Source organism: Apus apus, chromosome Z (assembly GCF_020740795.1).
Source record: "Apus apus isolate bApuApu2 chromosome Z, bApuApu2.pri.cur, whole genome shotgun sequence".
NCBI classification, from domain to species: domain Eukaryota; kingdom Metazoa; phylum Chordata; class Aves; order Apodiformes; family Apodidae; genus Apus; species Apus apus.
This window is the reverse complement of record NC_067312.1, coordinates 44927038-44942872: the sequence shown is the minus strand read 5'-3', so window position 1 is coordinate 44942872 and position 15835 is coordinate 44927038. Positions and strand designations below refer to the sequence as shown.

At 40.2% G+C, this 15835-nt stretch overlaps 1 protein-coding gene across 1 annotated transcript; it reads left to right on the top strand.

Annotated features, from left to right (window-relative positions):
- The first annotated feature begins 6986 nt into the window (after positions 1 to 6986).
- NXNL2 (nucleoredoxin like 2) lies at positions 6987 to 15226 on the top strand. The gene is made up of 2 exons (XM_051642896.1): positions 6987 to 7381; positions 14690 to 15226. Exons 1-2 carry the CDS (start codon positions 7080 to 7082, stop codon positions 14856 to 14858), a joined length of 471 nt encoding a protein of 156 aa, XP_051498856.1. The 5' UTR covers positions 6987 to 7079; the 3' UTR covers positions 14859 to 15226.
- Positions 15227 to 15835: the final 609 nt, after the last annotated feature.

The window sequence follows — 15835 nt, the reverse complement described above, 5'->3', positions numbered from 1 at the left end:
GTTGGATGGGGCTTTGCGCAGCCTGGTCTAGTGGGAGGTGTCCCTGCCCATGGCAGGGAGGTTGGAACCTGATGATCTTTAAGGTCCCTTCCAACCTTAATCATTCTATGATTCTGTGATTAATTAAACCATTCAAACTCAGTCTAGCTATAATAGATGTTGCAAACAAGCTTGGCAGGAGTAGATACTGGCTCTCCTGTCCATGACTGAAGCCTCTTATTCAAATTGTGCCAGAGGAGGTTGTGTTTATGTAGTAGAAAACATTTACTTTTGTATATGCCTATCAAATTACCTATACAAGGAAACTGAAACTACCACCAAAACTCTGGAGTTCCTCCCTGAGATAGAGTCCTTCTGATGATGAGGCCTCCTTCCGTCAAAAACTCTGGGAACAAATGAGATTTGATGCTAGTGATTGTAGAGGACTAATCTGGATTCTGCGGAAACTCTTACACAGCCTTACATTTCTTATAAGGCACAGAAATGCAGGATCTAATGTTGCATGATTCTGATTGTCAAAGGGATGCACTTGGTCAGAGGCCTTATCACAAATTATGTGATACTAGACTTGATGGTCATCAACACAAGTGTTGGATTGAGTTGAATGGGGCTCTGAGCAACTTTATCTGGTTGAAGATGTCCCTGCTTACTTCAACTGATTTGGACTAGGCAATCTTTAAAGGCCCCTTCCAACCTGAACCATTCTATGAGTGTATTTTATGATTCTAAGACAAAATACCTGCTTTACACTGAACTGCCTAAAGGCTGAAGAGTGAAGAGGAAAGAGTTTCTGAACCCAAAGGAACTTGAGAATGTCAGTATTTATCCACTGCTGCAAACACAAATGTTGTTCCTTGTTGCCATGCTACTGGTGCTGTATTAGACAATGCTGAATTGCTTCCCTGTTGTACCTAGTTAGAAGTCAGAAATGCTACACACAGCACTGATATTTAGACTAACACTATTTGACAATTTGATACACACTAGCCAGGATAAAGTTCGATGAAAAGGATGATTGAATCCAGCTTTTCATACTGCAAGAAGAAATTAATATACCTTTGCTGTTTTCCCGATGTTCAGCACTGCTGTAATTTCAAACCCAGGAAAAATACATGGAATGTAGCCCTAGTTGTTGGACTTTTTATAATAGATTTCTTGCTTAGTTAGAATCTATAAATAGGTTTGAATATTTCCTCATTAAAAGAAAAAATATTCCTTGCATTCTCTCTAATCAAGCTAATTTATAAGTCTTTGTAATTACATTCTTTCCTCTTTGCTGTATGTGCTATGGTTTATTTATGCCAGGAATGTATATTAAGCTGAGTATGTTCCAGGGGTATGTTCCAAATGTTGTGTAATAATTGTTATCTATAATAATTATTACCTGTTATTTGTAACAAACTGTTGCTTAAAAGACACGGGATATTCCTTACCTATATAGTACCTAAAATATTTTGGTTTGTAGGTAGCTGTTGCAGCTCTTATTCGGTCCTGACTCAATGATGGATCTCTCTGCGGTAAGCATGGTAAGCTACATCCCACTATCTCTCTCATCCAGGGAAAGCAAGATTCTCTTACAGCTAGCCTTTGATGTCTGCAGTATGTGGATAGGCATTAGACAGTTTGAATAACAGTAATAAAATTGTAATTTAAAGAACCTACTAAGTACTTATTTGGTTAATATTCCTACTTGAAAAAATAAAATTGTTAATTCTTTTTGTTTAGGGGTTATCTAGGGGAAGTATATCCAAGCACAGTCATTAAGGAACATTCACAAAGTATTTGTGCTATTGCTGACATTGTAATAACGACCCATGTATTTGGGTCTCCTGATCCCAGCTGAGGAAACAATGCAACAAATGTGGCAGCTGTAAGAAATGCTTTGATTATCCAATAACTATTTTAGTTGGCAGATTGTGTATGATCAAATTGATTTTTTTTTTTGCTCAGTATTTCTTTGTTCACTGGTCTCTTTTCACAGGTTAATATATTGTGTTGAGACTAAGAATCTTCCTGTATTTTTTTTCCCCTCATGTGCACTGTGGAAATTAATTTTCTCTGTTTTCTCATCAGTAACTCAGATTATAATCACACGTTCCTGTCAACCATATTGATATATGCTATGAAAGTGAATTAAAAAACACACTCTATTTAATCTATTTTTTATCAATGATTGCTATATATTTAACTCTAATCCACTTGTATGATTCCTTTATTCTGTGTGTTCCTTTCCTTGATGTCTCCTTTGGGGTCTAATTTTCCAACCAGCTAATATCCACACACAATGGATTTTTCCAAGGTCAGTTTATAATCTGACTTCTTCAAGGACTGCATTCCATATAGTTTTACCCAAGCAAAGTTTATCATGATTAGATTTGTCACTTCTATTTTTTAATAAGAGTATAATTAACATGGTATGCTAATGATTAAATTGAACATAGGTCCAACAAACCCTCCTGCAAGTAAAATTCTCCTTTGAATAAATTTAGCCAGCTTTTGCCTTATGACTTCACAGGATATATATGTGACTTTGGGCTGGTTTGGTTTGACTGTTTTTTGGTAGCAGGGGAGGGACCCCAAAGGTGGCTCCGGTAAGAGGCTGAGAAGCTCCAAACTAGCTAAGGAGCCGTTAGAGGGACAATAGATGCGCCTCTGCGATTAATGTATTAAAAAAGGGGTACAAGACCTGAAAGCAGAGAGCAAGGTAGAAGAGCTGAGCTGGAGAGGTAAGAGAAGTGGAGTGAAGATCCAGAGTTTGATGAAGAAGAATGAGAAGGAGGTGCTCAAGCAGAAGTTTCCCTGCTGCCCATGGCAGGCTGTCCCCCTGCACTCATGGAGGAACATGGTGGAACATACTCTGAAGGCGCCAGGAAGGGTAAATGTGGACCTGCAGCCAATGGACTTAGATCTGCAGCTGCAGAGGACCCCGTGCCAGGGGAAGTGACAGTTCCCAAAGCAGCCTGTGACTGTGGGAAGCCTGCTACAGTCTGCTCCTGAGGGACTGCACCTCATGAGAAGGACTCATGAAGGAGAGGTTCGTGGAGGACTCTCTCCCATGCAAGGGACCCCGTGGGGAAGCAGGGGAGGCGGGTAAGGAATCCTTCTTCCTGAGAAGGATGGAGTGTCAGGAACCGCCAGCCTGTGAACTGACTCTAAACCCCATCCCCTGTCCTCCTGTGCCCCTGAGAATGAGAGAAGCCGGAAACAAAGTAACTTGGGCCCAGGAAGAAGAGAGGAGTGGGAGTAATGTATACAAACACTGCACTTTGTGTTTTCTGTGTCCTGTGTGCATCTGATCAGTGTGAAATTAAATTATTACTTTTCTCCAAGTGGAGTCTGTTTTGTCCATGTCCAGGCTGGATAGTCGGGCAGAGGTTCCACAAGGGCAAGAGTAGGGTCCTGCACATGGGAAGGGGCAGCCCCTAACATATTCTGATGTAGGAAAGCTGCTGGAAAGCAGCCCTGAGGAGAAGGATCCGGGAGTCCTGGCAGCCAGTAAGTTAACCATGAGCCAGCAATGTGCCCTTCCTGCCAAGAAGGCCAATGGAATCCTGGGATGCATATGGAAGAGTGTGGCCAGTAGGTTGAGGAAGGCCATCATGCCCCTCTATTCTGCCCTGGTGAGGCCACATCTGGAGCACTGCATCCAGTTCTGGGCTCCACAGTTCAAGAGACAGAGGAAACTACTAGAGGGAGTCCAGCAGATGGCAATGAAGATGACTATGGGACTAAAGCATCTCTTTTATAAGGACAGTCTGAAAGAGCTGGGTCTGTTCAGCCTGGAGAGAAGACAGAGGACACCCTATCCATGTCTATAAGTATCTAAAGGGTGGGTGCAAGGAGGATGGAGACAAACTCTTTTCAGTAGTTTCCAGTGACAGGATGAGGGGCAATGGGCACAAGCTGAAACATGGGAAGTTCTATCTAAACATGAGGAAAAATGTCTTTACTGTGAGGGTGACAGAGCACTGGAACAGGCTGCCTAGGGAGGCTGTGGAGTTCTCTTCTCTGGAGATATTCAAGGCCTGCCTGGATGCAGTCCTGTGTAACCTGCTTCAGGTGATCCAGCTTTAGCACAAGGGTTGGACTGGACGATCTCAAGAGGTCCCTTCCAATGCCAATGATTCTGTGATTCTGTGATTCTATTTCCTATAGACCAGTCAATTGCAAGTATATTGAAACTTTGCATTTAATATATTTTAATTTTAAAATCCAGCATGACTCAGATACTGAAAGTTTTAAGAGACTGCATATAGCAATTGCTTATTGGATCAGATCCTTTACTACTCATAACAGTGTCATCTGTGGAAAAGGTGCACAAAGGAGTGAAGTGTACTGTCCAGCTTTCATAACATTCTCCTAGTTAAACTTGTATATAGCCTATGGGAATATTAGCTCTTCCACTGGAGTTGTATGGAATTACACTGCCTTGAGCATATACATTATACAGTAATCAGCAAGTTTGAATGTTTTTTTATTTCCATTTAATGTCTTTTATGTCTCTTTCTCAGCATGCTTCCCTATATAATTGAAAACATGATGTAATTGGTACAAGCTCTTAATATATATATTTTTAAATACAGGGAAAATGGAAGGAAATGGGAGACTTCGCTACCCAGGATATGGAGAAGGCTGAGGTTTTCAACAATTTTTTTTGCCTCAGTCTTCACCAGCAAGCACTCAAGGGACACCACCCAAGTCACAGAAAGCAAAGGCAGGGATTTGGAGAGTGAAGAACCACCCACAGCAAGGGTAGATCAGGTTTGAAACCACCTAAGGACCACAAAGCTGAACAAGTCCATGGGACCTGATACATCCACAAGTCTTGAGGGACTTGCCTGATTAAGTTGCTAAGCTACTACCCACCATATTCAAGAAATCATGACAGTCTGGTGAAGTGGCAGTCACTGACTGTGTTAAACTGTGTTTAACTGTGTTAACATTTTACTTGAACCACTGTGTTGATTATGACAGATTGTTGATTATTGATTAGGTGTTGCTAGAAAATCATATAATCTTAGTTTTGTGATTTGTTATAATAGTACCAATCAATTTACTGCTATTCCGAATCACGCCGGACCCAGAATTGTGTGTTAAAGCACTACACTGAAATCCCTGCACCTAAACCCTGTACTCATAAATCATTCTTCAAGTCTGAGGCTACAAGTGGATACAGCCATACCCTAGACTCATCTCTGAAAATGGGTTTAGAAAGCAAGGGGGTCCATTCTAAACCTCATGACTCAGCAGAAGGGTCTTCCTCGTTCTTTTCCTTCATCACAGTGCAACCAGATCCTAACTCACTATAAAATAAATTTCCTCCACTGAAGTCACTCCAATACAATTCCAACCCCTTCCACATAGTAAGTAACAGAGTGAACCTTGCCATCAAACTCTGTCAAGCCAACAAATCTATATTAAAATCACCTTTGTCACTGATTCTTTAAGTGACATTAAGACCTTCCACTTCCTTCCACAACAAAACATCACCATATCTGGCTAACCAGCCTGTAGAGGTGGGGTAGTTGCAAGTTCCAGGTGTTGTTTCTTCAGTTCATAGTATCTGAGAAAATACGCTTTCAGTGGCTGACATAAAAATAAGTAGGAATATCAACAATGGTTCTATGGTAGCCTGAACTTACATGGCAAGTTTTTCCATTTTCCTATGACTCTACAGGCTCTAAAGGCTCCAACTCCATCCTGTTTCACAAGTGGTCTCACAAAGGCAGATAGCTAGGTAAATGAAAGGCTCAGATGACCTGAACTCCCCTTCTGTGCTATTTTAATTGGCAACCTTTCAACAGCTTCTTTTGTCTTTTACTTTTGACATCAGGTGGAAGTCTGAAGGGCTGAGCAGCACAAAACAGCACTCAAAACGTGGAGAAAGGATGGATGGGAGAGACAAGAGATGGGAGGATTAGGTTGTTTCAAATGTCAATCCTGTGTTGGAAGCAGATACTTGGATTTGAAAATCACATAAATCAGCTGTTCATGAAAATGGAGAAATACGGCATATGAACAAAAAACACTTTGCCAACCACCTAAGCAATTATTTTTTTTCCCCAGTAAAATACCAGAGTAGTATTTAGTCAGATATACTAGGATACAAATAAAAAGGCCTGATTTGTAAATATTAGCTTTCATATAAATATGATACCTTGTTTCTTTCACTCGTGCCAGAAAATGGCAGTAGATAATGAAAAAATTAATAGGGCATTATGCAATTAATGAAAATGAGACAATGTACCATGTGTGGTTATCACCCCATCATGACCCTTAAGTTAAACTGTAATTTAAGTCTCTTATAGTTAAATTGTTTCTCATTTTCCTTTTTGTAGGTTGCTTTAGGCTGAAAAGAGATCACATATTTGTAATACAATGCTATTTTTATTATTTTCTAACTCAGCATCAGCTGGAGGAAAAAAGCATTATTCAACCACACCCATGAGAAATGTACTAGAATAAAATGATAATTTTTCCTCTGCTTAGATGGCGATCAGACAGCTCATTTTAGAAGCAGAATTCAGGTGATTTTCTGTGACAGAAAAAGATTCAGTACCATATGTGGGACAGTACCAAAGGTGACCGAGCCTTGTGAAGACCAAGCCTTCTTTCTTCAGTGGAGAGAAGGTGAAATCCGCTACAAGCTGAAGAGGTCTGGCATTGGTATCAAAGGGAGTACTGCTTAGACTTATTACATGTTCAGTGGCTTCAGTGAGCTCTTGAAATGCGGGGCACTCGCCAGGCTGGGGCGGGGTGCCGGACCCCTCAGCGGTACCCGCTCCCGCTGCGGCCATTGGCTCTGCCCCCTCCCGCAAGTCACGGCCAAGGGGAGGGGGGGGCCACGCCATTGGTGACTGCCTCTGTCAGTCTGCGGTGGGAGGACCCGGACAGGGGCGCGTATAAATTTGGCGGCGGCGGCCTGAGGGGCTGGGGGGAGTGAGTGTCTGTGGGCATTGGGTTTAACGTTGAACTATTGGCCTGGGTGGGCTGAGTGGCGCGGGAGACAGACCCAGCGTGGAGGTGCTGGGGGCCACCCTTCGCTCTGCTGCGTTCCTCGGCGGCCGGCCCGTGGCAGCATGGTGGATGTGTTCAGCGGGCGGGTCCTGGTCAGCAAGGACGGCCGAAGCGTGGACCCCGAGGAGGCCTTGCAGAACAAGGTCGTGGGCTTGTACTTCTCCGCCGGCTGGTGTTCGCCATGCCGCGACTTCACCCCCGTCCTCTGCGAGTTCTACACAGAGCTGCTAGAGGAGACTCAGCCCCCCGCCCCCTTCGAGGTTGTCTTCATCTCTTCCGACCACAGCGCCGAGGAGATGGACGGCTACATGCACACTATGCATGGGGACTGGCTGGCCCTGCCTTTCCACGACCCCTACAAGCAGTGAGTACCGGCGGCGGCGGCCCCCGGCTTTTCCGCGGGGGGCGCCGCGGGCTGCACCCACCTGCAAGCCGCGGCAGGCGGGGTGGGTTGACCCCTCCCGGTCCCCCGTCTCCTCCAGCGTTCCTGCTGGCTCCGCTCCTCCAGGGCATGGGAGAGGGCTGAGGCGTGGGTGCTTTAACAGAAATACCGTGTAACAACGAAGTCTCTGATAAAAAAAGGTTCCCGGCACCTCCGCTAGCTCTGTCGATCCATTGCTTCCCTTCTCTCTGTACGATCTGAAATCCAGGCTGCAGCGTCCCGCATTAGGTGAAGCGTACAGTTCAGCGTCCCTTCAGTCTCGTCCTGCTTTCCCCTGCCCCCGGAGCAGCGGCTGCTGCTAGCTGGCTACCCCTGCACTCCCATGGAGCTGTACCACGACCTAACTTCAAATTAACAACTTTCTTTCTTGAGATAAATAACTTCTTGAGATAAATAACTTGGCTTTAGCCTGTTACGTCTGTAAAACACTCGATGAAGGAAAGCTAGTTTTGCATACTTAATTCAGGAATTAAAAGATCTTTAGAGAAGGGTTAATAAAGACCCAAGTATTAATAAGATTACATGAATAGTGAGTCAAAATGATGTCAAACAAGGATCAAGTGGTTGTTTTTCAGCACAGCAGTAGTTATTGAGGTTGTTCTGGGTTGTCTAGCTAATTAATACCCTGGAAAAAAAGGCAAATGAAGATGCAGCAAAACTCATAGCTGAATAATTTAGAGGAAAGCAGAGCAAACAATATTTTCAGGCACATATGGGTAAGCTAGGTGAAAAAGAAATGTAGTAACAGCTGGAGTTTAGCTGCAGCAAATGCACATAGTAAATGGGATGTAAAATTCTTGTGCTGATAGCTTTCTAAATGGGCATTTCTGTAGACAGCTTGCTCAGCAAAACAACAAAAGGAAAAAACAATCATGTGTAAGTAACAGGGCGAAGGATGATATCAAGAACTATTGTGATAACCTAAGTCAAGGGTGCAGACTTCCTGGGATGACTGTCAACAGTAGGATTTAGCTCTTCTCAAGAGGTATAGATTGGGATTACAGAGGCATAGGTAAGATATATAGAGCCACTGAAATGTCTATAACTGGACACTTAACATATGTGTAAAATACTGGGAAAGGTATTTTTTTTCCAATTGAAATAAAGTGTAACTAGATTGTGAAAAGCATTGTTACAAACTTCATCAAAGTCAATAAATTAGTGGGACTTTAAGCATAGACTGGGTAATTACAGTCACAACAGGATTTGTTCTTCTAAGAGCTCTATTCTAGTGTTCCTCTTAACTTACAGCATTCATTTAATTCTAGATCATGCCTGTGTGTTACCCAGGGTAGAGCTGTGTCATTACCCTAGCTACTCACTCAATGTGGAGCAGGTTAGTCAGTGCACTTTGATAATCTCACGAGCAAACAACCTGAAGTTAGGAGCTATTTAATCCTTTGTGGGCTCATTCCTGGTTGTCAGCAACCAATTAGGTGGTTTACATAGACTTAAAAATAGATGCTCTAGGTGACCCTGCTCTGGCAGGGAGGGTTGGACTAGATGATCTTTCGCAGTCCCTTCCAACCCCTAGGATTCTATGATTCTATGATTCTATGATTAAATAGCAATGCTGATTTCCTCATTTCTCCAAAGGCTCCCCTGGCGGTTATTCAGGCAAATTGCATTATGGAAACATAGCACTTAAAGTTACTGCATCCAGGAAGCTGTTAAACATGGTAATGTCCTTACATCTTAAACCTCTGAGGATTATGAGTCTATTTCTGACTCTGCTTTTGCCTAAGTCATGTGGAATGAAAGACAGAGATAGTTTAACGGGCTTTTCTGTGGCAGCGCATCACACCCTGCAGAATCCTGTAGAGTAACACAGCTCTTCTGTCAGGGATAGCTCTGAGCTCATAACATCCGAAGTAGCTTACTGAAGAAAAAAGTGCAGAGGGATGAGAAAAGGCAGTGTGTTTCAAGTTGTGTTTCTTGCATGTAACAAAGGGCTATGTGGAGATGTTCAAGATGCTTAGGTTGAATTAAATGGCAGCTTCTCTTTGAATCACTGTAGACTTAGAGCAGACAGATGTGTGTTCACTGAACTCTGATTCTGGCTAGGTTCTAGTTAAAAGTTAAAATATTATTTTTAAATTGACTAACATAAATAATTTTGTAATTAATATTTATTAACATTTGCATACTAACACTTATTATTCATTAATATTTAAAAGTGCCATTGTAAATAATTTGAATCAGTTGTTCTTTTGTGGACTATGTAAAGATGGCGTTTCTGTATCTTCAGTGAAGTTAAAATACTCTAGCTGGTGACTTAAGTATTTAAGATCTGTAGTTGCAGCATAGATTTAAGTCTTTTGTAGGCAGAATAGAGCCAATTTTAAATTTGTCATCTAAAACACATTTCACAAATGGAAGCATGGAGTTTCTTGGGGATTAATTTTGTCTTGTTAAGAAATAGTCTGCATTCATATTTGTTGTATATGAAGTTTAATACCTTGCATGCACTTGCAGTCAAGCAAAACACTGAATTCAGAGCAGGATCTCAAGACACTTCCATGCTGTCAATCCTCACTATTTCCCAGAGCTTGCACTCGACCTGCACTACTTCATGTAGTCTGTGGCATGAGTAACAGGAAACACTACTCATGATGCCTTGGCTGTTTGCAGATTTAATGTTGATTTTTGCTGCCTGAGACACAGGCTTTTGATCCTTGCAGGGGTGTGGAAAGACAATCTAGTAGAAGTGAGCAGTAGGACAAGAAAGCAAGTAGTAGAGAGGATGAGCAGAAGAAGGGCAGAACATGTCAACAACATGTAATAGGGTCTAATGTTTTAATTATGATACACAAAGACATACTGCTGTGTTTATAGTGAGCCCTGTTGTGAAAGGCATAATTCTCTATGTGGGTGTCCAGCACATGCTAGCAGCTCTTGTAGGCTGCCAGGTACCCAAATATTTACTGAGTTCATGTCTTGTACACATCAGGGAAAATTAGAATCCCAAAGAATTTATGATATTTTGTTTCTTCTATGTGACTAATACTGTAGCAATGCAGAAAGTTGTCAGCTAAAAGAAAATAGGCATAGAGCTGTGTATTGCAGGGTATACTGCTAGAAGCAGGTTAGCAATGTGTCAGTCACTTTCAAGTGAAAACGTTTCTTGGTTAAAGCTATTTTATTTTTAGATATCACAATTCACAAGTGTATAAAATGAAAGTTTCATCACATGTAATGGTTGCTTGGGAAATCAAATGCCCTAACTCCTAATATCAATCCCTTTCTGCAGTGTCATATGGTATGGAATATCCCTTTGGTCACTTGGGGTCAGCAGTCCCAGTTGTCCAGTCTTTTTCTTGCACACCCCCAGCCTAATTGGTGGCAAGGCAGCATGAGAGACAGAAAAGACCCTGGTTCTATGTAAGCAGTGTTCACCAATAAGTAAAACATTCATGTGTTACCACCACTGGTGATAAATTTAAAACACAGCAGCATGCAAGCTGCTATGAAGAAGATTCCATCACAGCCATTGACAGTACTACCCAGTAATATAAAGTCTGTGCTCTCAGAAACTTCCATCCAGCCTTGTTATAATAATCACAAGACCCAATATTTGCAATGATTTCCGGTTTGCCTCAAATCTTAATTTCATTTTTTTGGTATTTCATATGCAAATAAAGATTGTCCTCCCATGTTCTAAGCTGCATGGCCAAGGTCTGTTATCTGATTTACTAAAACATTCCTTGTGTTTGTACAAAGGTTACTTGTTATAGCTTCCTCTTCTGCTCTATTTGGGTCTTAGAATTTTCTAGCCGGTAAGACACTCTGTGTACCTTTACAGTTACCTGGGAATAGCTAGGCAACTTGTTTTTAAGAATGTAATTAGTTACATTGCTGTATTTTACTGTAAGAGAACTGAGTTTCCTTTTGTAGCACGTGATGTTCCTGTTTATGGTTAGTGATACCATTAGTTGTCATTGGAATTAGTCCCATGGTGCATATCTAGTTTGTGCAGGTGAATCACAGCGTTAGAGGTCCCTCTAGGAAAGGATCATCTTAACAGGTTTTAAAAAGTTGTTTTTGTAAGGACCTGTACACATGTACCCAGTGATTAAGAATCGTTGTCTGAAGAATGTTCCTGAGCCTCTGCTGCACACAAACATAAGCAAAAATTTGGCATACTTCAGCCTGGTTTGACATAAGCAACCTTCAGCCCAGAAGCTGTGTAAACAAGATATACCCTGATGGAGTGAATAAGCTATATATGCGTTCCGTTAGGAAAGTGAAGTGTTTGTTTTCAGTTTGCATAGCAAATTACTTTCAGTTTCCTACTCTTGTGTCTCTGGTTGCCACACTGTTAGGCATCTCAAGCTGTTTTATTGTCTACTGAACAAGTAAAATGCATCTTTTACCTGTCTTTGTTGCCATAGAACTTGTATGAGCGATAGTCTTTTACATGCTTTCTACATGAACTTACTTTGGAATGTTTTTTCTCCCATTGAAGCAGACTTCAGAAAGGTCTATGGGGATTCTTGTTTGCTTGGTTTTTATTTCAGAATTCACCAAGAGAGCAAATCTGCCATTTCTTTAATGTTTCCTGCATTATTGCTCAGCCAATGTAATGGCAGAGGAGTATTCTTCACCTCTTGATTTTTCTTCTATTAAGGAAAAATACAGATGCAAAGATGTGTCTCTGGAATGACTGGTCTGGACCCGTGTTTTAGTGAACTCTTATTTTCTGTATTTTTAAGGCTTCTCTTTCCCAGGAAATCATAGAGGATATCTACATATTAATGTCTTGTATTTTTTTAACAATGCCTACACATTATTTTTTTTTCTTAATCAAAATTCTTTGGTATATGAACCTCACAAAGCAGATTTTCTTTTTTTTTTGTAGTGATGGTGCTTAGTCCCTACATTTCCATTTTGTGTTTAAGTTTTATTTTGAGCGATGTTCATATTTTGGAGGTTGCTGTTCTATTATTGCTTGTTATGTTCTATCCTCTGTTTCTTCTAAAGGTGCTTAATTTCTTCAGTTTAATATAAGGCAGTGAAAGGTGGTACATTTCCATACAACAGATTACATTTGTTTTGGAAAGGTTTTTACTTTTAGATGATCTGCTGCAGTTCATGTAGCCTGTTTCTTATACTCCTTCTGAAACGTGAGCTCTTCCTCAAAACTGATTACATTTTTGTGGGATTTTTTTGGACCGCACAACTTGCATCTTAGGTGTAGATTTTATGTTCCTCACTTTTCCTATTACCTACCAGCACGTTTGTCACTATAGCTTGCATTCCTACTGCTAAAATTCTGGAACATCACTTCTGAGGATGATGTGCTAAAAGATACTTTAACATCTTCCTCCCAAAATGACATTACAAATTCATTAGCCTCTATATTGCTTCATTAATGGCTCTCTAATATTAGCATCTAGTATGATTAATAGATGTGTCAAGGATGACCTATGAATAGTTTGACATGGTAGGACATAGGTAATGATTTTCCTGCCTTCTACCTTAGTTTGAAAAGGATGGGAAACCACTCCAGTATGTTTCTGACTTTATGACCATTAGTCTAAACCCATTTCTGTGCCTGCTTATTTGTATTCAACAAATGGTTTCCTTTCTTCTTTGGACATTTAGCATTAATTAAAGTAGTGTTTTTGCTGTTGCCATGTACTTGGAAATAATTTGGTTTTGCAGTGTTCTGATAAACAGGGCAGGAAACTTCAGACATTCTTTATCTGCTTTTCTTTCTTATTGGAGTTGGGGCATTGTACGGGTTCTGGAGTTCCTGGAAACACTTGAAGCTTCTCCTGTAGAGCAGTACTCTCAACATGTGTCTGATTATATCAGATGTCCATTGAGATGTTTAATGAGCTCAGAGCTCATTGACTGCCTTTTAATTATCTCTGTTGTGAATTAACAAAATTCATGCCAAAAAGTTGCCCGTGCTAGTGATTAAGTCTTAGCTGTAAAATTGTTTTTTCTGGCTTATCTGTTTCCTGAATTTTACATGTTTGTTTGCACTGAAACATCACCCTTCCAAGTGAGACAAATTTCTTATGTAGAAGATACTATATTTCTGCAAAGATAGAGGCATGTACCTTGCTGTTTTCCTTGGAAGTGTTTTTCACCTTGCCTTCTGCACCTGTGTCGTGCTCAACCGTAGTGGCTTACTATGTGGTATTCTCTGATTCTCTTTCCTGGTTTTGCCTCTTTCTTTTGTTTGCATCTTACTCATATCTTTCAAATCCTCTGTATAAACAATTAATTCTGTTTTACTGCTTCATGTGGCTGATAGTTTTCTGTTTGTGCACTTTCATCGCTGTGCTTTGCATGTTTTATGTCCTCAAGGTTTTTCTCCCAAATATTGTTTTTATTTCCAGTATTACTAATACATTTATTAATTTTCTGTGTATTGAGTCTGATCCCATTAAATTTCCCTCCTTCAGATGTCTTTTACTAATTTTTCCTGAGTTACATATCAATTGTTTGAATAGGTCCTGATTTTGTTTGTGGAACTTCACTGTTGTATGGCTTTTAAATTTCTAACTGTATTTTAATTGTTTTATTATAAAACAATGGGCTATTTAAGACATTTTTTTGTAAACAATCTGGATTTTTTCATCTCTGGACATGAAATGACGACTATTGTTTGTGTGATGAACAGAGGAGTTGAAATTTTATTATTGGACAGCTTGGCTGGGTGACTCTTGTTCCCAATCTTTTGATTGCTTACATTTCTCTAGAAGGCCTGTTTCACTGAGGGAGTTTAAGGCATTTCTGCAAGCTCTTCTATTTCCACTAAAGGATTATGCGTCATGCTTTAATGGAGATTATAGGTACTAGCCCTCTGGGATTGGCACACTTGAACACCTTTGTACAAGAATAAATGTGTAATTCTTTTTGAAGTGAGATTTTCCTTCTAGCCAGTAAAAAGGAACCAAAAGCCATCTGTTTTTGTCTAGTTCCTTCCGTGAGCCTCTTTACAGTCTCTCAGAGTCAATCTCTGCTGCTGTGAAGACTACAGGCAGCAGTGAAGAGCAGTTACGTTAAGGGTGCTTGCAACTCTGTGAGCTAAGTTTCACCATGTAAACTCCTAGCTGCAGCTTTGTCCATCTTGCTATACTACCCAGTGCTCTGCTTCAAGATCTAAGGAAGCCCAGGCACTAATTATTTGCTTACTGACCTGAGTACCTTTCATGGGAGACTAGGAGTTTCCTTAAAAAGTTCCCTAATGGTGTGTTTTAATTTTTTCCCTCTCAGTGATCTGAAGAAGAAATACAACATTACAGCAATTCCTAAACTCGTGATTGTGAAACAAACTGGAGAAGTCATTACTGACAAGGGAAGAAAACAGATCAGAGACAAAGGGCTATCCTGTTTTCGGAACTGGCTTGAGGGTGCAGATATCTTTCAGAATTTTTCTACTTAGAAGCTGGCAGATGAAAGCAAGACAAGGCATCATGGAGAACTTTGTAGAGCTCTGAGGAGACTTGCCTTGTTCAGATCAAGAAGGGTAAGGCTTATTTATCTTTGCTTGTAAGCAAAGTTTGTTTTCAACTTGAAGATCAGCTATTCCAATAAGTCATAAAATGCAATTATTGTTTTATTTGTTCTATCCACTATAGTATGTATGAACCAAAGCATTCCTGATAATACTAAAGAATTCTGGAGGATACGATGTTTTAGACATTAATAATGGAGCACTGTGAAATATATGCAAACACTTACTTTGTAAAATCTGTACAGTAAAAATTATACATATGCACAAACCTATTTTTTCCTAATGACAGTTTTTTTCTGGTGATTAGCACTTATTAAAAAGAATTTTTTTTGCTTTAATAAATAACTTCATGAAGTATATATAGCTAATGTGTCGTCTTTATCTTAAAAGATAATCAGAAAATGACATATTTAAATCGGACACATTTATTTTTCAGTACTAAAGAAATACTTTTCTTAATTTTTATTTTACTTTGTGTGGGACTTAGGTCCTGCTTGGTTCTCCTTACCCCTGGATTTTTAAACTTGGCACTATAAGTTATCTCTCAAGTTAACATCAGGACAAGTCTAAGAAAAAAGCATTTTCCATCTCCTTTTGCCAAAGAGTAGAAGGAAACTTCAAAAATTATACTATCTCTCTAAGATAAATGCTTATGTTGCATCTAAAGTACCGCCTGGTTTACCTGTTGTTGCATTCAGATTTGATAGTCAGTCTTCATTCCTGGGGTCCCAGGCTAAATATCCATGTAATTGGTGAGCTAAAGAAACACTTCATATGCAAGCCAAGAGTTTGTTGATTACAATTTAAAGACTTTAAGAGAATTATTATTAGGAGAGTTACTAGCTTCCAAAAGTTTTAACAAATACTGTTGCCTGAATATGAATAAATTATATAGCAAAATCATC

Bases quoted from the DNA above. Each gene is read 5' to 3' on its own strand.
- NXNL2 (XM_051642896.1), top strand. From the start codon at position 7,080: ATGGTGGATGTGTTCAGCGGGCGGGTCCTGGTCAGCAAGGACGGCCGA. The intron at 7,382-14,689 runs GTGAGTACCGGC...TTTCCCTCTCAG, and splicing joins TTCCACGACCCCTACAAGCA to TGATCTGAAGAAGAAATACA.